This window comes from Geotrypetes seraphini, chromosome 2 (assembly GCF_902459505.1).
Source record: "Geotrypetes seraphini chromosome 2, aGeoSer1.1, whole genome shotgun sequence".
NCBI lineage: Eukaryota > Metazoa > Chordata > Amphibia > Gymnophiona > Dermophiidae > Geotrypetes > Geotrypetes seraphini.
The window spans coordinates 70,145,253-70,168,148 of record NC_047085.1 but is presented as its reverse complement, the minus strand read 5'-3'; the positions used below and the strand labels follow the sequence as shown (position 1 = coordinate 70,168,148).

At 45.0% G+C, this 22,896-nt stretch overlaps 1 protein-coding gene across 3 annotated transcripts in view; it reads right to left on the bottom strand.

Moving 5' to 3' along the window:
• The window catches only part of NIPAL2 (NIPA like domain containing 2), a 112,549-nt gene that overhangs the window by 24,502 nt on the left and 65,151 nt on the right, over nucleotides 1–22,896 (bottom strand). For all 3 annotated transcript variants that reach the window (XM_033934918.1, XM_033934917.1, XM_033934919.1), the window contains 2 exons: nucleotides 8,614–8,749; nucleotides 2,474–2,562 (listed from right to left, as the gene is read on the bottom strand). In XM_033934918.1, coding sequence (XP_033790809.1) covers nucleotides 2,474–2,562; nucleotides 8,614–8,749 — 225 coding nt within the window. The remainder of the gene's footprint in view (nucleotides 1–2,473; nucleotides 2,563–8,613; nucleotides 8,750–22,896) is intronic.

The window sequence follows — 22,896 nt, the reverse complement described above, 5'->3', positions numbered from 1 at the left end:
ATTATCATGCACACTGTGTGGACTCCTCCCACTGCCAGGGGCAGAGAGCTACTATTGGCTCTTTTGAAAGAGTCAGAGTTTGTTTTTTCTGCCTGATAAACTGTAAAGCACAGAGCAGTGTTGGCAGTTGGGTGGTTTTCCCACCCAATTGGGATACTTTTTAAGCCCTATGGTGGAAAATAAAGGGCTTGGGCGGGTGGCGGGTTTTTGGGCTTTTTTTTTTCAATAATGGGCTATTTTGGGCTGCTATTTTTTTTTCATTGGTTCTGCTGCAGTACAATGGACAGGGCCAGATTAAAGAGTAGGCCCAGTAGGCACTTGCCTCGGGCCTGACAACATCAGGGGGCCCCACCGGTGTGGTGCTATGACGTCATACACCGAGGACTGCTCAATCTGATTCGGCGATGGTGATTCCTACCTGCTTCCTGCTTGGTCCTGCACAGCCAGTCAGCTCCTGGCCTCAGCCCCATCCCCACATGTAGTTTGCTTGCATTCTTTGCCGGCGCATCACACGCAACTGACTTTTTTGTTCGCATCAGGCGTTGGTTGGATTGCACGGCCTGTTCGCTGTAAATCGGCGATGGTGGTGCCGCACTGACAGGCTGCTTCCTTCGCGGACTTGTCTTCTGACTTGCACTCTTCTGGTCTCCCTGCAGCTTCTCAGTTGTACTGCCCGAGCAGGCTACCTCAATCACCCTCCAATGAAAGCCATCCTCCGGACCCTCTCTCTCCAGTAGCCAGGTGTATTTTTTATCTCCCCTATCTCCTGGGTCTTGGATTTACTCGCTCAAGATAGAAGACTTTCTGTGGGTATTTGCATCTCTTTATTTCTTTTCTCCCTCTTTCTTTGCTTGCTCAAGTGGGATGCATCAAGGTTGCAGTAGACTTTTGTATACGTAATGGAAAGGGTTCAGAGTTTAAGTCCTGGGCAAGTAGGTGGGAAGGAAGGGGGAATTTATTCAGAGATGTTTGGGGGTTGCATAGAAGAAAAACTACATGGATATGGTAATCTTTGTTGTTTGTTTTGAATTTTAAAATAAAAGAAATCAAGTGGAAATAAAAAAGTAAATAAGAAAACAGGTAAATAAATGGAGGTGGGCCAGGAGGCCCGGCGTACTCATGTGCCTAGGTGCCCTCAAAGAATTAATTCTGCCCTGACAACGGGCTAATCACAAATGATCTTAGGAACTCTGAGGTTGTTTGTGATTGGTCCATTGTACCCCAGCTGAACCAATGAAAATTCATTTATGACAAGACTGGTCCGGCGCGGTGGCAGAAACAGCATGGCTGCTGATTGGTCATTGGGAGGTCACATGCGGTCTAGAGTGGGAGACTGAGTATGTAATGTATTTAGCTGCAGCGTGAGCTGGAGGAAAAGCTGCAGAGCTGATAGCAGGTTGCCAGGGAAATCGGCATTGCTTCATGGAGAGATGGTAGAAGAAGCTGGCTGGGAAGTGATGGGGTGATAAATGCTGGCTCAGGGGGGATAGGAAAGAGTGTAAGAAATATTGGCTGGAAGGAGTCAGGGATGAGAGAGATGTTGGCTGGGGATGGGGAGTACAGGGATGAGATGCTGACTGGGGGGTATACATCTGGCTGGGGTGGTACAGGGATGTGAGAGATGCTGGCTGTGGGTGGGGGTACAGGCATAAGATGCTGACTGGGGGGAGGTATACAGGAATGAGAGAGATGCTGAGGGGTATACAACTGGCTGGGGGGGTTCAGGGATGAAAGAGATGATGGCTGAGAGGAGGTCCTGCACAGCCAGTCAGCTCCCGGCCTCAGCCCCATCCCTACATGAGAGAGAGGGATGAGTGAGAGATGCAGACGATGGGGTAAGGAGAGATGCTGGCTCAGGAGTGGAAGATCCAACACATCAAGTAGAACATAACATAGAGAAGAGATTCTAGATGGGGACTGAGTGTAAATAGAGGGACATTGAAGTAATGCTGGGCACAGAGAGGGACAGACATGGAGAAAAATGCTTGATGAGGAGAGAGAATTCAGAGGGTCATAAAAGGACAGTTAGACACAGGGAGATTACTTGAAAAGGGGTGATTCTGACAGAGGGATGATGGAAGCAGTGGAATGGATGCAGCATTCTAGAAGCAGATCCAGTGTATGACCCCTAGCCGAGGGCTGTCACTGCAATGATCAGATCAAGTACATTGGGGAAGAGAGGGGTGGAACAATACAAAATAAGAGAGGAACCCCTTGGTAGCTGTGAATGAAGATTCATGGCACCAGATCCCAGGCCTATGTCCAACTGCATTGGAAGTACAAAAGAGAAGGGAAAAGCTTAGGATCAAAAAACAAAATACAATTAGTTAGAAATTCTGTGTTCACAAACTGCTGATTTTCTGTAACATCTCTCCTTCAAACATCTACATCCTAGCTTATGTTTTCAGTGAGAAAGGAGGAGTGTGCTCAGTTTGTGAGCAGTAATTTATTTTACTGGAAATGGAACACACACCTGCAATGATGGCACTGGTTGTGAAGAACACAAAGTTAATTGGCAGCACTTCAGTCGCGCTGTAGAGCTGCTTGGCTTGGCTCAAGAACCTTTAGAGAGAGAAAGAAATCCAATTAGTCCTATTTCTATGCAAAATGAGCAGAAAATTATGAGCTTGATCTGAACACTAACCTCCAGCAGCACCAAGGGGGTTATTATGCATACAAAATCTTTGAGTCAGTTCATTAGACTGTCCAATTCCAGATTTATGTGGATATTGGTTGCCCTGTGGGGCTTTAGATGATTGTCAAGATTGGCTTTTGTAACAAATAACCCAGAACCATGTCAGGAGGTTCAATTGCTTTCCACTGTGTGATACCTTTGAGCTCTGAAAACGTAGATCAGTTGTGTTTCAAGGAAAACAGCCTAAGTAAATCAGTATGAGACTGATATGGGCATTGATATCTATATCAAACCATCATTTATGCAATATAAGTGGTATACAAATCAAATTCACATAATAATTTGGATACCAGCTAGATGATGAATTGAACAAAAGACCTTCTATGCATCATTGTTACTCGTGTTCTGTGAAGTGATAAAGCTTACAGATTTCAAGTCAATTTCAACTCAAAACAATGCTTTTTTTTTCTGTGTCATCAATAGTGGGGACTCTTTATCAACATTTATATGTACTCTATTGAGGAATTATGCATTATTATACAGTATAACAGTGAGGTTGATATTCAGACCACGGGAGGGTGGCTAATTCCTATGGTTGGTGCTGACCGTGGACATTCAATGCTGGGCCACTTTGGGTGACAGGCATTGAATATCAGGTTTATTTTTGTACAATCCCACTTTATTCTGGGACCAGTGGGTTATTTCCCTCCACCCGCCAAGATCTGCAGGAAGCCTCAAACCTCAGAGGCTTTTATCCCTCCCCCTCCTACTGAGCATGCATCTCTGCTCACCAGTCTTTCTTCCTAGAAGCCATGCTGTAGAAATTTATCTTTTCTGCTTGTGTTTACTTCTGTGATATTTCAGTATTTTTTTGTTTGTGTTTTTTGCTCTTGTGCTCTTTTGCTCTTGTGCTGTGGAGGTTTCCTGCGGGGACATCCTTGACTGTGAGAGATCGCAGACTAGTAGAGAATGTCTGCTTCTGGGGGACTTGGTAGAAAGTCCCCCCTGGACAGCCTGCATATCATATCGGGTCTCAGGGACCGTTCTCTTGGGAGCTTGCGCACTCCAGGTTCGTCCACTAGTGGGTGGTGCGCAAGCTGAGCGGTTCCGTGGAGACGCAGCCATGATCAGAGCCAGACTGTATGCCTCCACCAGGCATTTGCATGTGTCCAAGGATAGTGGCGGTCTCTAGCCATGGTGGTCAGGCTAGTTGAGCAGTCAGACTTGAAATCCAGTTTTCCAAGCTAAGGCACAGGATCTCCTTGGGAGCTGTTTCAGCTCTGCCTGCAGTTTCTCTTATTCAGCACATGTTACAGTGAGTAAAGGGCTGACAGCCTAAATCAGTGATTTAGGGGGGGGGGTCTTAAAAAGGGTTTTTTGGGTGGTTTCCCTACCCCAATGTTTCTCAACTTCTTCAAGCCAAATACCCCATAAGGCTAACAAATATCAACCGAGTACCCTGCCCCAGAACAGCCCAAGCTCCGCCCTGACCCCACCCCCATAATAATAGTATTAATTGTAATGCAATTTCTTCCATTCATTTTTCATATACAGGCAATATAATCTTATTAATACATAATGGTAACCACAAAATTAAAAAACCCCACAAAGCACACTGTATGCAGAGAAAATGTTATCATTTATATTCAGAGGAGGGGGTTCAAAGAGGTCAAGGCAAATGACTTTAAAATATGCAATGTCACCTCAGTAACTATAGAAAAATACGCAAAACATAGACAGCAGATAAATAAATTCTCAAAACTGACACATTTTGATCACTAAATTGAAAATATAGTGGCATCTTGGTTTAAGAGCATAATTCGTTCCAGAAGCATGCTCGTAAACCAAATTGCTTGTATATCAAAGTGAGTTCCTCCATAAGTAAGGGAAACTCGCTTGATTGGTTCTACCTCCTCCCCCCCGAGGCCACCGGTGCTGCTCCACCCCCCACCCCGCTCGAACAGGCATCGCTCCCATGTAAACACCCCCTCCCGCTCAAACCGGCATTTCTCCCACCTGCGAACATCCCCTGAGAACTGGCATCACAACCCCCTGCTTGAAACAGCATCGCTCCCGCTCACGAACACCCCCTTCCCGAGAACCGGAATCGCACCCCCGTGTTCTGAGATTCTCTGAGAGAACGAGAGCCAGAAGGCCTTGAGCATGCGCAGATGCTCAAGGCCCAGCCCAGGCAAGAGGCGGGATCTTCGTTGACTAGCACCGGCACGTCCTGTGGGTTGGTGCTGCGTGCCAGATGGGGTAAGGGGTTTGTTTAGATGGACGGGGGATGCCGCTTCCTGCACAGGGGTGTGATGCCGGTTCTCGGGGGGGGGCCCTTTACTGGCGGGCGGGAGTGATGCCGTTTCAATCGGGGGGGGGGGGGGGTGCGATGCCGGTTCTCAGAAGGGGGCCTTCACTGGCGGGCTGGAGTGATGCCGGTTCGAGCGGGGGGGGGGGTGCTTGAAAATCGAGTCAACGCTCAATTTGCGAGTCACGATTTGCAAGAATGTTTTGCTTGTCTTGCAAAACACTCGCAAACTGAGATTTGACTGTAAAATCATTTTTCCTACCTTTGTTGTATGGTGATTTCATGAGTCTCTGGTTACACTTTCATCTGACTGTGCATCCAATATTTCTTTCTTTCTGCTTCCTGCATGCGTTCTCTCCTCTGGACCTGATTCCCTTCCCTAACCAACATCTCTCTCTGTCCCTCCATGAATCCAACTTTTATTCCTCTCTCCTCCACCCCTATTGGCAACATTTCTCCCTCTCTCATCTCCCCGGATCATGTGCAGCATTTTTCACCAGTGCCCACCAGCCCCATGCCCATTTCTTCTTCTATCACTCCTCTCCAGCACCATGCCACATCTCTCCCTCCTTCACTATGTGCAACATTCTTCCCCCTTGCATCCTCTTCAATATGTCTCTGTTCCCTCTCCACCACCATATTCAACATTTCTCCCTCTCATCCTTTTATTCTCCATGCATCTCTACCTCACTCCTCTCTCTCTCTATGCCCAATTTTCCTTTCTTCCTTTCCCCATGTGCACTCTTTCCCTCTCACTCATACACTCATGCTCAGCAATTCTCCCTTTCTATTCCCTCCCTCCCTCTTATGTCCCAAGTTATTGCCCTCCTTCCTCCCCCCCGTTGTGTCCCAAGTTCATGCCTTCTCCCTTCCTTCTGTGTCCTGGGTTTGTGCCCCCCTCCCTGTCTTCTAACCTTTGTTCCCAAATCATGCATCTCCCAAATCCCAAAGCGCTCTTTCCTCTTTCCCCCCCCCTTCTCCCAGATCATGTTCTCTCCCTACCTGTTTGTTCCAGCGCTGCACTCACTTCCTTCAGGGTCATCCAGCTGGGCTGCTCCTTCCTACCTTCAGCAGCACTTGTAGCAGGGACGTGGGCAGCCGCTGCACGTGGCTGACCCATAAGCCTTTTCTCCGATGTCTGAGAGAAGACTTCCAGTTCAGCCACATGCAGCAGCCTGCCCATGTCCCTGCAACATGTGCCACTAAAGGAAGGAAGGAGCAGCAACCCACCTGGAAGGAGGTAACTGGGATCCCCTGCTGACCCGGAAGGCTTCCCTCTGATGTCAGCTCTGACATCTTAGGGAAGTCTTCCGGATCAGCTTTGGTGGTGAGGAGTGGATAGGAAGGAAAGCATGGAATCCTCAGTGGTGGTGGTGGTGGCGGCAGCTTTGGCGGAGGCCGGCAGACAGAAAAAAGAGCATGGGATCCACAGCAGCCATTAAGCAGGAAGGTGGGTGGGAGACCTGCGTAGTGCATACCCCCAACAAGTGGCTCACCTACCTCTAAGGGTACGCATACCGCATATTAAGAATCTCTGATCTAGAGTTCCAACAGATGTGCTAAGGTCCGATGCTTAAGGTAAAAATGGCTCCAGCTGCCTGTTTTAAAGACAAGTAGCCATTGTTTCAGACAGAAGCCCATTGTCACAGAAAGATACTGGAAAATAACAGAAACTCAAGTCTATGAGGGACAGGCTTCACCCCGTTTCTCTCTTTTTCTCTTTCAGCCTTTCATACCTCACACACCTCCACCCATTTCGATACACACATCATTCAGATAAAACCTCTTGCCTGCTCTTTCCATGCCCCTTCTTTCTATCTTCAGCTTATCACCCACACAAACCCTCCCACTCTCTCTAGGACTCTCTCTTGGTCCTTGGCTCTCTGCCTCTTTTCTCTCCCTCTTCTCCCTCATCACACACATACACATTCATGCAGGTTACCAGTCTCTCTCTGTTCTGGGAAAGCTATATGTTTTCATCTACACACACAGAAGAAGCTCTATAATATAATATCTTTCTGTATATTAGTAACAAGCATATGTATGGTGTATCTTTCTTCTAAGCAGTGTACCTCTATAATATTAAACTTATTTCTATAAAATACATTCTTTATGCAACCACTCGGTTGTTATTGTCATTAATTTACTTCCTGCTGCTCCTCTGCGGGAATTGAACCCAGAACCTGTCAGCATACCCACACGTACTTTAAAACTCCAAAGGTTACGAAAGGCTTCTGAAATGATCACTGGAAAATTATTTCTGTGCAAGGTTCTGTTGGATGACATCACCAATCAGTCAGAATATGCATTCTGCTGTTTGCAGAACACCTGCTATAGATAAGTAACTTTGCTTTACCACAGGATAAAGAATCCCAAGATAAATTATCCTACATTAAAATATCATTCCAATCCCCTATTTTACCATAACCACAGGACAGTAAATAGAGGTTTAAGCTTGTGCCAAAGGTCAGAAGGAGCATCATAGGGATTTGAACTCTAGTTTCCCTGGATGTCAGCCCACTGTTCTAATTACTAGGTTACTGCTCCTGCTCTTTGTTTAAATGGAACTCGACAGAAAAAGAGGAGTCTTCCTTTGCCCAGCACAGCGAGAAGCAAAACAAAAGAAAGGCAAAGCCAATGTCACAATATAACACACGGGATTTTAAATAAAGTTCCTCTGGGAGGTTCCAACTAGAATCCTGGTTTTGGCAGAACACTGATAACAGGATATTACAGTGGCATCTCTATTTCAGGTAGTCTTGAAAAAGACCTTTAGGAACGTACCGAAAGAAGTACTGACAGCCAAACTTCTAAAAAAACTTGTCAGTTTGGCTGTCAGTACTTCTTTCAGTATGTTCCGACTACCTGAAGTATATCCCCTGAGGAAGGCAGTGTTCTGCTGAAACCAGGATCCTAGTTGGGGCTAGAGAGATGCACGGGGACAAAAATCCCACTCATCCCCGCCCGTCCCTACCAGGATCCTCTCCATCCCCACCCGTCCCGGCCAGGATCTTCTCCATCCCCGCAAGGAATTACCTCCATCCCTGCCCGTCCCCATAAAAAGCAGCAATTACTTCTGACTGGATCATCAATTCCAGTTTCTTTTGTGTTTGTGCTACTGTTTTCCTTGTGGAATCTCTTTGGTGGAACCCTTTTTTTGTTTTCTGTTCAGGTAATTAACTTATAAACCCCCTCTTTTACTAAGGCTGATGTGTCCATTATATTATATGGACGAACTCTGCTTCCAAAGCCTTCCATCCCCGTGGGAGACCCGTTGGCTAGAGGGGGGTCCCCGTGGGGGTCCCGTGGGTTAGGGGGGGATTCCCGTGGGACCCCTGCGGGATTCCCACGATCCTTGTTCCCATGCAGACCGCTAGTTGGGACTTCCCATAGGAATTTTCATTAAAATCCCTTGTGTTGTATTGTGACATTGGCTTTGCCTTTCTTTTGTTTTGCTTTGTTTAAATGGGACACAATCTTGTTTCCAGTGTGGCTGTCTGAGTTTTTAAAACATGGAAATAATCACATTTACCTAATGTCAGGAACTGGTGGAGCTAATGAGAAGCAAACTTCTAATCCAAAATCTGTCCTCTGACTATAACACTTCAAAATAGATAGAGAAGTGAACAAACAGAGAAGTGAATAAATAGCTAAGAAAATGCTAACATACTTGACTTGGAAGATACAGGAGGATATCATTATAACAAGCATGGCGTAGAAAATGAAATAAGTCAGCTGTATTTTCCCCTTCACAGTAGCCATTAACATGCTTGATACAGCCTTTACTGAAATTACAGTTGCTGATGCTGAAAAAGAAGAGATTCATTAATGAGCAGAGAGAACAGGAAAGAATTTACTTTACAACGCATGCATTCATCTGCAAGCTCACTAAAGTAGAACAGCATAGAAACATTATGCAGATAAAGGCCAAATGGCCCATCCAGTCTGCCCATCTACTATCTCTTCCTTTCCTTAAGAGATCCCACATGCCTCTCCTATGCTTTATTGAATTCAAACACAGTCTTTGTCTCTACCACCTCTAGCGGGTAGACTATTTCATGCATCTACCACACTCTCATACTAATATAGTAAATGACTGAAGATAAGGACCCGAATGGTCCATCCAGTCTGCCCAACCATACACTCTCTATAAATTAATGATTTAATTTCATTTGTTCTTTTTCTTAGATATTCCTAGGCCAGAAAACCAGAGCTCTGCCCAGTACTGTGCTTATGTTCCATTTAAAGGAGTCTCTGTCAAAGCTTACTTCAGCCCATCTAAACCATTCCAACCGTTGAAGTCCTCCCCAGCCCATTCTCAAATGAATGGTCATATACGGGACACAGACCATGGAAGTCTGCCCAGTACTGGCCTTAGTTCTTCAATATATACCATTATTTTCTGATTAGAGATCTTCTGTGTTCATCCCATGCTTTTTTGAACTCTGTCACTGTTTTCTTCTCCACCACCTCCCTCGGAAGCGCATTCCAGGCATCCACCACCCTCTCCAGAAGAATTTCCTAACATTACTCTTGAGTCTATTACCCCTCAACCTCAAATTATGCCCTCTGGTTTTACCATTTTCCTTTATCTGGAAAAGATTTTGTTTTAACGTTAATACCCTTCATGTATTTGAACGTCTGAATTATATCTCCCCTGTCCCTCCTTTCCTCTATGGTATGTATATTCAAGGCTTACAGTCTCTCTTTATACATCTTTTGGTGCAAACCTCCTACCATTTTCGGTGCCTTTCTCTGGACCACTTCAAGTCTTCTTATGTTGTTTGCCAGAAACAGTCTCCAAAATTGAACACAATACTCCAAGTAGGGCTTCACCAACAACCAGTACAGCGGCATCAACACCTTCTTTCTCCTACTGGTTATGCCTCTCTCTCTACAGCCTTTCATCCTTCTAGCAACAGCCACCACCTTGTCACACTGTTTCTTTGCCTTTAGAATTTCGGACACTATCACCCCAAGGTTCCTCTCCCCATCCATGCATATCAGCCTCTCACCTTCCAGCACTTACGGCTCCTTCCGATTTGTAATTCCAAAATGCATTACTCTGCACTTCTTTACATTGAATTTTAGTTGCCAAATATTAGACCATTCCTCTAACTTTTGTAGATCCTTTTTCATGTTTTCCACTCCCTCCTTAGTGTCTACTCTGTTACAAATCTTGGTATCATCTGCAAAAAGGCAAACCTTTCCTTCCAACCCTTCAGCAATGTTGCTCACAAACATATTGAACAGTATCGGTCTAAATACCGATCCTTGAGGGACTCCATTACCTATCTTTCCTTTCTCTGATTGAATTCCATTAACCACCACCCTCTGGCATCTGTCTGTCAACCAGTTTCTAATCTAGCTCACCACTTTGGGTCCTAATTTCAACCCGTCATGTTTGTTTAAGAGCATCCTATGAGGAACCATGTCAAAGACTTTGCTGAAATCTAAGTAAATTATATCTAGCACATGTCCTTGATCCAATTCTCTGGTCCTCCAATAAAAAAATTCAATCAGATTCATGTGGCACAATTTACCTTTAGTAAAATCATGTTGCCTCAGATCCTGTAACCCAATAGATTATAGGGATTTCACTATCGTTTCTTTCAGCAATGCTTCCATTATTTTTCCAATAACTGAAGTGAGGCTTACCGGCCTATAGTTTCCCGCTTCATCTCTGCGACTACTTTTGTGAATTGGCATATCTGCTCTTCTCCAATCCTCAGGAACCACTCCCATCTCCAAAGATTTGTTGCTCATAAACACTTTTTTCCTTGAATGGCATGGTATCTACTCCATTCTCGCATGTAACTTTGCCAGACAATCTTGGTCCTTCTCCAGGATTTTCTTCTGTGAACACAACAGAAGTATTTGTTTAGCATGTTTGCTTTTTCATCATCACTCGCCACATATCGGTTCATAGCATCTTTTAGTCTCACAATTCCACTTTTCGTCTTCCTCCTTTCACTAATATATCTGAAAAAAAAATTTTGCCTCCTTTTTTACATTTTAAGCCATTTGCTCTTCCACTTGCACTTTCGCCAGACATATTTCTCTCTTGGCTTCTTTCAGTTTCACCTGGTAGTCCTTTCTGTACACCTCTTCAGTTTTTCTTATATTTCACAAACACCAATTCTTTTACCTTTATTTTCTCTGCTACTAGTTTAGAGAACCATATTGGTTTCCCTTTTCTCTTGTTTTTATTTATTTTCTTCACATAAAGGTCAGTAGCCATTTTTATTGCTCCTTTCAGCTTAGACCAGGGGTGTCCAATGTCGGTCCTCGAGGGCCAGTCCAGTCGGATTTTCAGGATTTCCCCAATGAATATACATGAGGTCTATTTGCATGCACTGCTTTCATTGTATGCTAATAGATCTCATGCATATTCATTGGGGAAATCCTGAAAACCCGACTGGATTGCGGCCCTCGAGGACCAACATTGGACACCCCTGGCTTAGACCATTGTTTTTCCACTTTTCTCATGTCCTCCGATCCTAACAGCTCTTCTTTCAGATACTCTCCCATTTTACTAAAGTCTGTATGTTTGAAATCTAAGACTTTTAAGTTTTGTGTGGCCACCCTCCACTTTAACTGTTATATCAAACCAAACTATTTTGATGAGCACTATTTCCTAATTGGGCACCCACTCGAACATTAGAGATGCTCCCCCCATATGTGAGTACCAGATCCAGTATCGATTTTCTCTCATGGGTTCTGTCACCATTTGTCTGAGCAGTCTCCTAAGGCATCCACAATTCTCTACTTCTTTCCGATTCTGCTGATGGAACTTTCCAGTCAGAATCTGGCAGATTGAAATCACCGAAACAGCAACGCCTCCTCTTTCCATCCGAACTTTTGGATATCTGCAATCGGATCTTTATCAATTTGCTGCGTTTGAGTCGGAGGTCTGTAGACTTTACCCACGTAGATAGAAGTTTCATCTTTTCTTTTCAGAGCAATCCATATCGCTTCTTCCTCTCCCCAGGTCTCCTGTATTTCATGCGCTTGGATATTGATCTTTACATAGAGAGCTACCCCTCTACCTTTTTGACCATCTCTGTCCTTCCTAAAAAGATTATATCCCGGTATGTTTGCATCACATCCATGGGATTCACTGAACTATGTCTCTGTGATAGCAACAATATCCAGATCTGCCTCTAACATCAGGGCTTGCAGATCATGAACTTTGTTGCTTAGACTGCGAGTGTTTGTAGTCATTGCTTTCCAGGTATCTTTCAGTGATAAACTCATTTTTTGCATAGTTTTTGTTTAGTTTTTCTTCCTGTTGCTTGGGTTCAGCCGAGGGAGATCTTGCCTCACAAATTTGCTTGACTTCTTTGAAGGTGTGAATAAACATATAGATAAAGGTGAGCCGGTTGATTTAGTATACCTAGATTTTCAGAAAACTTTTGATAAAGTTCCTCACGACAGGTTCATGAGAAAATTAAAGTGTTATGGGATAGGTGGCAAAGTTCAGTTGTGGATTAGGAATTGGTTATCGCAGGGGTAGGCAATTTCGGTCCTCGAGAGCCGGAGCCAGGTCAGGTTTTCAGGATATCCACAATGAATATGTATGAGATGGATTTGCATGCACTGCCTCCTTGAGATGCAAATCTATCTCATGCATATTTATTGTGGATATCCTGAAAATCTGACCTGGCTCCGGCTCTCGAGGACCAGAATTGCCTACCCCTGAGTTATCGGATAGAAAACAAAAGGTAGGGTTAAATAGTCATTTTTCTCAATGGAGGAGAGTAAACAGTGGAGTGCCACAGTGGTATGTACTGGGACCAGTGCTATTTAACTTATTTATAAATGATCTGGAAATTGGAATGACGAGTGAGGTGATTAAATTTGCAGATGACACTAAACTGTTCAAAGTTGTTAAAACGCATGCGGATTATGAAAAATTGCAGGCGGACCTTAGGAAATTGGAAGTCTGGGCATCCAAATGGCAGATGAAATATAATGTGGACAAATGCAAAGGGATGCACATTGGGAAGAATAACCTGAATCATAATTACCAGATGCTAGGTTCTACCTTGGGGATTAGCGCCCAAGAAAAGGATCTGGGTGTTATCGTAGACAATATGATGAAATCTTCCGCCCAATGTGTGGCAGCGGCCAAAAAAGCAAATAGGATGCTAGGAATTATTAAAAAAGGGATGGTTAACAAGACTAAGAATATTATAATGCCCCTGTATCGCTCCATGGTGTGACCTCATCTGGAGTATTGCATTCATTTCTGGTCTCCTTATCTCAAGAAAGAAATAGTGGCGCTAGAAAAGGTTCAAATATATACCGCGTGCACCTCTTCTATCCTCCAGACCTTGTTCCATTCCCCAACCAACATATCTCTCTGTCCCTCCAGGAGTCTAACTTTTCTTCCTCTCTCTTCCACCCCTATTGGCAACATGTCTCCCTCCTCTGTTATGATCTTGCATCTCTCTGTTCTTCCTCAGGGTCTCTCCCTCTCTGTCTCTTCTGTCCAGCCCTCCCATAGTCCAACATCTACCCAACCTCTCTTCTGCCTTCCCTTTGTTTCAGGTTTCTCCCTCTCACTTCTTTCTGTTAACATTTTGAGTCCAACCACCTTTGATCCAATGTCTCTCTCACTCTGTCTTCCCTCTCTCCAGGGCCTGGCATCTCTCTTTCCTCAGTTCAGGGTGTTTCCTCTCTCTCTACCCCCTCCAGTCTCTGTCTTCCCCCTCCCTTTTGGTTCATCTGCTTTCCCGCCCCTCCTCAAGGTACTTTTGTCTCCCCCCCTTCCAGCATCTCTAAGGCAACCCCCTTCCCGCTGGGGCCCTCGTGACGGGCACAGCCTTACCCTGACGTGCGGGGCCTTACCTCCACTGCTTCCCGCACACAGTGACTGTCAGGAGCTCAGACTAGATCATCGAGCAGGATTTCAACTGTCAGTTCTCGCCTCCGTTCTTCCCTCTGGGCCTAACTACCACAGTTTAAAGTTAATTACGGCAGCCTGCAGAGTGAACCTAGCAGGCTGCAATCGGTCTCTGTAGCATATTCTCTCTGGCGTGGTCCTGCACCTTCTCTAACGTCAGGGGTGGGACCACAGCAGAGGGAACGTGCTGTGGAGGCTGATGGCAGCCTGCTAGGTTCGCTTTGCAGGCTGCCGTAATTACTTTAAAGGTGAGACAGTGACCATGGGGGAATGCTAAAGATGCTAGGGAGAACACTGGCTCTGCAATCTGGCATTGCCTTTGCGATCGACCGGTAGATCGTGATCGATGTTTTGGGCACCCCTGATGTAGACTACCACCCATTTTAGTAGCCTTCCTCTGGACCAACTCCATCCTTATATCTTTTTGAAGGTGCGGTCTCCAGAATGCTACACAATATTCTAAATGAGGTCTCACCAGAATCTTATACAGGAGCATTAGTACCTCCTTTTTCCTACTGGCCATTCATTTCCCTATACATCCAAGCATCCTTCTAGCTTTTGCTGTCACCTTTTTAACTGTTTGGCCACCTTAAGATCATCACATACTATCACACCCAAGTCCCACTCCTCTTCCATGCACAGTTCTTCACCCCCTAAACTGTACCATTCCTTCAGATTTTTGCAGCCCATGACCATGCATTTCTTAGCATTAAATCTTAGCTGCCAAATTTCAGACTATTCCTCAAGCTTCACTAGGTCCTTTCTCATGTTATCCATACCATCAGGGGTGTCTACTCTATTGCACATTTTGGTATTATCCACAGAGCCAAATCTTAACCAGACAGTTCTTCAGCAATATTGCTTACAAAAATGTTAAAAACAGGACCAAGAACTGAACCTTGAGGCACACCACTGGTAACATCCCTTTCCTCATAGTGATCTCCATTGACTATTAACCTCTGTCACCTTCCACTCAACCAGTTCCTGACCCTGTCTATCACTTTGGGGACATGAGACCACCACAAAAATGTTGTTTGCATTTTTGATTCATTGTCCAGTTTCTGTAATAAAACCTAATACAATTCAATCCAGTATGTATGTTTTCGATAAAGCCGAAAGTGAATTACAAAAATACTATGTCTAAATATAAAAATCATATATCAACTCTAAATAAATTATATAAAAGAAATAACAAAAGAAAAAAGATAGTAAACAAGACTAATGTCCCCTTTTATCAAGCTGCGATGGAGGTTTTTAGCATGGGCTGGTGCAGTAAATGGTCCGATGTTCATCGAATTCCTATCAGCATCAAAGGACTTATCTCTTGGACCATGCTAAAAAACTTCTAGTGCAGCTTAATAAAAGTGAGGGGTAAGAATGTTATATAACACCTCTGTTATCGCTCTATGGTGCAACCTCACCATGAGTATTGCAATCAATTCTGGCCACCTTATCTCAAAAAAGATAAAGCAGAACTAGAAAAGATTCAGAGTAACTAAGATGATAAAGGGGACGGAATTCCTCTCATAAAAGGAAAGACTAAAGAGGTTAGGGCTCTTCAGCTTGGAAAAGAGATAGCTGAGGGGAGATATGATTGAATTCTACAAAATCCTGAGTGGTGTAGAACATGTACAAGTGGATCGATTTTTTTACTCCATCAAAAATTACAAAGACAGGGGGTATTTCACGAAGGTGGTGTGAAGTGTCCCGCGTTTAGGTCTCACTGCAAGTTCTGCCTACATTTTGCTTGCAACTATGCCGCATACCAAAAGGAAAGCAGCGGTCAAGGCTCTTCACCCAAGCTTTAAGGCTGCACTTACTTCCCAGAAACCAATGAGTCTTTTGCGGTCTGAGCTCCAATGTGTAGCTCTGGAGAATTCCTGGCATTGCCCTGCAAGGAGGGAGAGTTGACGGCATTGAGACTGGATGTTTCACTCTCACCCCTAGAGAGCAATCCGCCGCCTCGTCCCATGTCCCCTGTGAATATGAAGGGGTTCACTTTGGCGGAAGGCGCTGAATTGGAGGCCTCCTAGGGGGACGATTCTGCAGGGGGATTATTGGGGCACTTTAGAAAATCGACGGAGCAGTCTGCTATTTTCAGCAAGAAAATGCCTGAGGCAGTGCACTTTGGAATGCTCTCCAGCGACTTGATAAGAAGGTGGACACTTCAACTAAAGAAATACCTTCTGTTGTAAGTACCATTGACACCTTATCAGAAACTTTGGCAAGGATAAAAAATGAATTTATGACGATGAGAAGAAATGAGAACTTGAAAAGATGTTTCAACATCTATAATCAAGTAATTAACAAGAAGATTGAAATGCTAGAGAATTATAATAGTAGACTGAACCTTCATTTCTTGAACTTTCCAAAATCTGGGATTTCTCCTTTAGATGCTTTTATGAAATATTTGATTGAAGTTCTAAAATTTTCCTCTCAAAATATACCTCCGGGGGGCAAAACTGAAAGGAGTGATTGTAATGGCGACAAACCTTTTTGTGAGGCAAGTATGTAAAAGTAAGAGGAAAAGAAGGCCGCTTTGGTTCTCAAAAGGAGTAATCCCCCTATTGCCCAAGGTACATTAGATAAAGTGTGAGCCTGACAGGACAGATAGGAAAAAATGTACACTACTTAGGTTATAAGTGGTGTATAAATACTTAAATAAATAAATAAAGAGATTAGCTTTCATAAACTACAAAAGATCGCAGAAAGAGGAAAACAGGCAAAAATATCTGGAAAGTTAAGAGAGGCTGGTGGTGTAGTTTCAAGTTAAAGTTTTCATTAAAATTTGATGTGCACGCATTTGTCAAATATTTCAAAGTGTATTACAAATTTAAAAATGGGGGAAAACACCTTGACAGATTAATACAAAATAATACATACATACAAAATTCAATACAGGTACAAAAGGGGGAAAGTCAGGAAAGCAAAGATGCAAATGGAAGAAAAAATAGCTGACAAGACAAGACATTATTTAGATATATTAGTGATAAGAAGAAGTGCAAAAGTGTAATTGAGAGACTCAAAGGTGAAGGGGAGAAATATGTAGAAGCTGATAAAGAAAAGGCCAAATTGCTTAACAAATACTTCTGTTCTGTGTTCATGGCTGAAGCGCCAGGAGTGGGACTGCAGAAGGCAAACGTGAATAGGGATGGAGGAGTAATAGACTCTGATCGATTTTCAGAGGGTTCTATTCATGAGGACCTAGCTAAAATAAAGGTAGACAAAGCGATGGGGCCGGATGGTGTACATCCGAGGTTGCTGAAGGAACTTAGGGAAGTTCTGGTAACTCCGCTGACTGACCTTTTCAAAGAGTCTCTAGAGTCGGGAATGGTACCGGAGGACTGGAGAAGGGCAGATGTGGTCCTTCTCCACAAAAGTGTAAGTAAGGAAGAAGTAGGGAATTACAGGCCGGTAAGTCTGACTTCAGTGGTAAGCAAATTAATGGAAATGCTTTTAAAACAGGGAGTGGTCAAGTTTCTGGGATCCTGTGGATTACAGGACTGGAAGCAACATGGATTCACTAGAGGTAGGTCTTGTCAGACAAATCTGATCAATTTCTTTGACTGGGTGACCAGAGAATTGGATAGAGGATGTACACTAGATGTGGTGTATTTAGATTTTAGCAAAGCCTTTGACAATGTTCCACACAGACGTCTAATAAATAAATTGAGTGTCCTCGGGATAGGTCACAAAGTGACGGGCTGGGTCAGGAACTGGTTGAGTGAAAGGCGACAGAGGGTAGTGATCAATGGAGATTGCTCTGAGGAAAGGGATGTTACCAGTGGAGTTCCTCAAGGTTCTATTCTTGGGCCTGTTCTTTTTAATATTTTTATAAATGATATTGCTGAAAGGTTGTTGGGTAAGATTTGCCTCTTTATGGATGATACCAAAATCTGCAATAGAGTAGACACGCCAGATGGTGTGAATAACATGAAGAAAGATCTGGCAAAGCTTGAAGAATAGTCTGAAATTTGGCAGCTAAAATTTAATGCTAAGAAATGCAAGGTCATGCATTTGGGCTGCAAAAACCAGAGGGAATGGTACAGTTTAGGGGGTGAAGAACTTATGTGCACGATGGAAGAGCAGGACTTGGGTGTGATTGTATGTGATGATCTTAAGGTGCTCAAACAGGTGAAAAGGTGACGGTAAAAGCTAAAAGGATGCTAGGTTGCATAGGGAGAGGTATAGCCAGTAGGAAAAAGAAGGTATTGATGCCTCTGAATAAGACTCTGGTGAGACCTCATTTAGAATATTGTGTACTATTCTGGAGGCTGCACCTTCAAAAAGATATAAAAAGGATGGATTCGGTTCAGAGGAAGGCTACTAAAATGGTGTGTGGTCTTCGTGAAAGGCATATGGGGACAGACTTAAAAATTTCAATCTGTATACTTTGGAGGAAAGGTGGGAGAGGGGAGATATGATAGTCATTTAAATACCTACATAATATAAATGTGCACAAGTCAAGTATTTTTCATTTGAAAGGAAACTTTGCAATGAGAGGGCATAGGATGAAGTTAAGATGTGATAGGCTCCAGAGTAATCTGAGGAAACACTTTTTTACGGAAAGGGCGGGAGATGTGTGGAACAGTCTCCCAGAAGAGGTGGTGGAAACAGAGACTGTCTGAATTCAAGGGCCTGGGATAGGCACGTGGGATCTCTCAGAGAGAGAAAGAGATAATGGTTACTGTGGATGGGCAGACTAGACGGGCCATTTGGCCTTTATCTGCTGTCATGTTTCAAAGAAGATAGGAGACGCTTGTTGCAATTTTATTGGTTGAGCTGGCTGCCTGATCTACCAATCAAACTGCAGCAAGGAAAAAAAAAAAAAAGCATGCCAGAAAATGAATCTCCTGACAACATCGACACTGAGGACCAGAGGTAAGGAACAGGAGCCAGCAGCTGTGATTGCTTCAGCCTTCAGGGGATTCACTGAATCTCTTGAAGGCCCTGATTGCACACCATCAATATTGATCCATGGAACAACTGTACCTCAAATGTTGTGTGCAATTCTGGTCACTACATCTAAAAAAAAACAAAACATGTGGGCATTTTTGATACATGTATATCAAAGTTTGGATGTTTGTAGAAAACATCCCAAAATCCAGTAGTGAAAATGACCTTTTTCAAAAAAGGAAAATGACTTGTCTCTTTGTTTAAAAAATGGCTGGGGATCCAAGATGGCTGCCGCTATCTGAATGCTGACAGATCGCCTGAGTGTGTCTCTCTTACCATATCGAAGAATGCTGAAAAGAAGGGGCAAGAGCTCTGGTGGTGCCTCCCAGCACTCAGGACCCACGGTTCTCACAGTTGAAGACATTTTCAGACGTCTTCAAAGCGAGCAGGCTTGTTCGGGGAATTGCCCGTTGGGTGCGTCGGCAGAGAGGAGTGCTTCGGCAGATACCCCTGGGCTAGACGTCACACTGAGCCCTGATGTTAGGCCTCCTCCCCTTCAGCCTCTCGAGAGGCCAGTGTATCGGAGCAACCCAGTGTAAGGAACAACCCAAAAGGATTTTATTCTTTTGGAAGACCAGCGACCGGGACAACTTCAGCCAAGGAGGATCAAGGCACTGAGGACATCTTCGCAAAGTCGTTCTTCCCAACTATTCTTGTCATACAGTCCATCAACTTTTGGTAAACCAGTTTCCAAGAGGACGATGTCCAATTGGTTGGCAGATTGCATATCATATTGTTATATGAATTAGCCAGTAAACCCTAGAGTAATTGCTCATAAACTTAGAGCATAATTGGTTACTGTTGCCTATTTAAGAAATGTTCCATTACAAGATGCCGAGTGGCAACTTGGAGTGATCTTTGTACATTTGTTGATCATTACTGTTTAGACCAGGGGTGTCCAACCTTTTGGCTTCCCAGGGCCACATTGGACAAAAAAAAAAAAAATTTCTGGGGCCGCACAAACACTAACACTAGCTGATGAGCAAAAAAAAAGGCTGAGCAGGTCCAAAATTTTCAATCACTAATATAGAAGATGTACGTATCTAATAATAAACCTTCATTAAAGGGACACTGTGGAAAGGAACCCAAAAAAGCAGTAACGCTTACCCTGACTGAGTGATCCTCCATGTGCACCATGGACAGTGGGAGCAGCCACAGGCTTCCGCATCCCCACTCTGAGCAGGGATGTGCGCTCCTGGGTTTCCCATTCACTTCTATTACAGCTACGGTGAGCCTCATCAGAGCGGGGATGCTGAATCAGCTGTCAGCAGCACACGTAGAGGATCGTTCAGTCAGGGTAAATATTACTGCTTCTTTGGGCCTCCCACTTTGAACTTAGGCTCCCTCAAAATGAACATCTCCCCTGCTGTAGCAAGTAGAGATCCCAAAGCCTCACCAACTGACGGCCACCTCCTCCCCTCCAACTTCCCAAGTTCTGCAGCTTGCAGCAATATTGCAGAGCACCTGCCTTCCTTCCTCCATGCCCCCCCCTACCTTGGCTTTCATGCATGCATGAAAGCAGTGGCAGCTTGAGGATATTGCCATTGGCTGCAAAGCTTGGAGATTTTGGGTTGCCAGACTGGAGAAAGATGTCTTCAGTTGGCAGGGCTTGGGAATCCCCAATAGCTCAAGTATTTGTAAATTGCACTCAGGCAGGGAGAAACTTTGGTGCCCATCCACTAATTTTGAGCTCCAGTCCCCCCCCCCCCAAATCAGCTGTACAGTATATGACTACGCCACTGAATCCTATATAATAAAATGCTAAGCACGCATGCGTATTCTTACCGCCGTGTTCCCTGATCCCTGATCTGTCGGGCTGTGGCCGGCAAGTGTACGCATGCGCGCTTACAAAGTTCCCTCTGTCGCAAACCCCATACTCCATAGCCAAAGTCGATGCAGGCGGCATACTTCATGGCCGAAGTTCAAATCGAGCGGCTTTTCAAACCCCCGAAGCACCGCCGCCGCTGCACCTTTTTAAACCTTCCCCCCTCAGCACTGCCACCATCGCTGATACTTTTTTTAAAAACACGGCTGAAGTTTATGAAGGCGGGGATCGAGATAGGAGCTGCCGCGACAAATTTAAACCACCGAAATTGACGACTCTCACTCAGGTCAGGTGCGAGCAGCTTTTCAAACCCCCCCCAGCACTGCCACTGCTGCACCTTTTCAATCCCTCCCCCCAGCACTGCCGCTATCGTTGGTAATTTTTTTTAACAAAGCCTGGTGGTACAGTGGTATCCCTCTCACTAGACGGCTCTCGCGGCTGCCAACACTGGAAGGAGGTTTGTTGTTAAGGTCACTCACTGGGAGGGTCACATGGGACGGAGAGATAGGAGAGTCAGTGGGGGTTGGGCTGGGAGAGGAGAGAAGCGGTTGGTGCTTCGGGCAGCAGCAGCATTTACAATTCGCTGCTGTTGCTGTCTTCAGGCCTTCCTCTCTGGCGGGTCTTGCCTACTTCATGTTTTCATGAAGACAGGACCCACCAGAGAGGAAGACCTGAAGCCGGCAACAGCAATGAATTGTGAATGCGGCTGCTGCTGCTGCCCGATGAAGTTCAAGGAGGAAAGGGAGCAGAGGGGGAGAGAATGGCTTGGAGGGAAGAAGAGATGGCAGGGCATGGAGGGAAGGAGGAAGGTATGCCAAACCAAGGGGAAAGGAAGGAGTACATGCCATATGGAACAGAGAGAGAGAGAGGGTGGACACTGGATGGAAAGAGAAGAGAGGGCAGTGAATGGAAGGGGCAAGACAGAGGGGTTTTGAACAGTAGATGGAAGGGGTAGAGAGAGGGAGACAGACACTGAATGGAAAGAATGACAGACAGTGTCCAAGGAGAGAAAGACAAATAAAAAAAAGCCAGCCAGCCAGACATCTACTATAGCACCCGTTAATGTAACGGGCTAAACCACTAAAGGAAGGGAGGCATACTGCTGGACAGGGAGAGCAGGAAAGAGGTGTTGCTGGACAGGGGAAGAGGTGCTGATGGACAGGGGGGGAAGAAAAAGGAAGGGAGGCCTACTGCTGGACAGGGGGAGCAGGAAAGGGGTGCTGCTGGACAGGGGGGAGGTAAAACAAAGGGAGAAGGGCTGCTGCTGGATAAGGGGAGCAGTGAAGGGGTGGTGGTGGACACAGAGGAGGTAAAAGGAAGGGAGAATGGACAGGGGGAGCAGGCAAGGGGTGGTGGTGGACAGCTTAAGGTTAACAAGGCAATGGGGCCTGACAACCTACACCCCAGGGTGCTCAGGGAGTTGTGTGATGTCTTGGCAGAACCGCTAGCCGCGCTCTTCAATCTCTCCCTTAGTACGGGTAACGTCCCGTTGGACTGGAAGACGGCTAACGTCATTCCACACCACAAGAAAGGCTCCAAGATGGAGACAGCAAACTACAGACCGGTGAGTCTCACATCAATAGTGTGCAAACTAATGGAAACTCTAATCAAACGCCAATTGGATACGATCCTGAACGAGGAGAATCTACGGGATCCCCGTCAACATGGATTTACTAAGGGGAGATCCTGCCAATCCAACCTGATCAGATTCTTTGACTGGGTGATGAGGAAGCTGGATGTTGGGGAGTCCCTGGACATCGTATACCTGGACTTCAGTAAAGCATTCGATAGCGTACCACACCACAGGTTTGCTGAGCAAGATGAGTTCTATAGGATTGGGGGACACATTGATGAAATGGATTGGGAACTGGCTTGGAGGTAGGCTTCAGAGGGTAGTGGTGAACGGCACCCCCTCCGAAATGACGGAGGTAATCAGTGGAGTGCCGCAGGGCTCGGTCCTTGGCCCGATCCTATTCAACATCTTTATAAGAGACTTGGCAAAAGGGCTGCGAGGTAAAATAACATTATTCGCCGATGACTCCAAACTAAGCAATGTAGTGGGCAAAAGCACAACAGACATAAATTCAATGTCCGACAACATGATGCACGACCTACTCCTACTGGAGCACTGGTCTAGGTCCTGGCAACTCAGCTTCAATGCCAAAAAATGCAAAGTCATGCACCTGGGCAGCCAAAATCCATGCAAGACTTACACCCTTAATGGCGAGATCCTAACAAGAACTGAAGCAGAACGAGACTTAGGG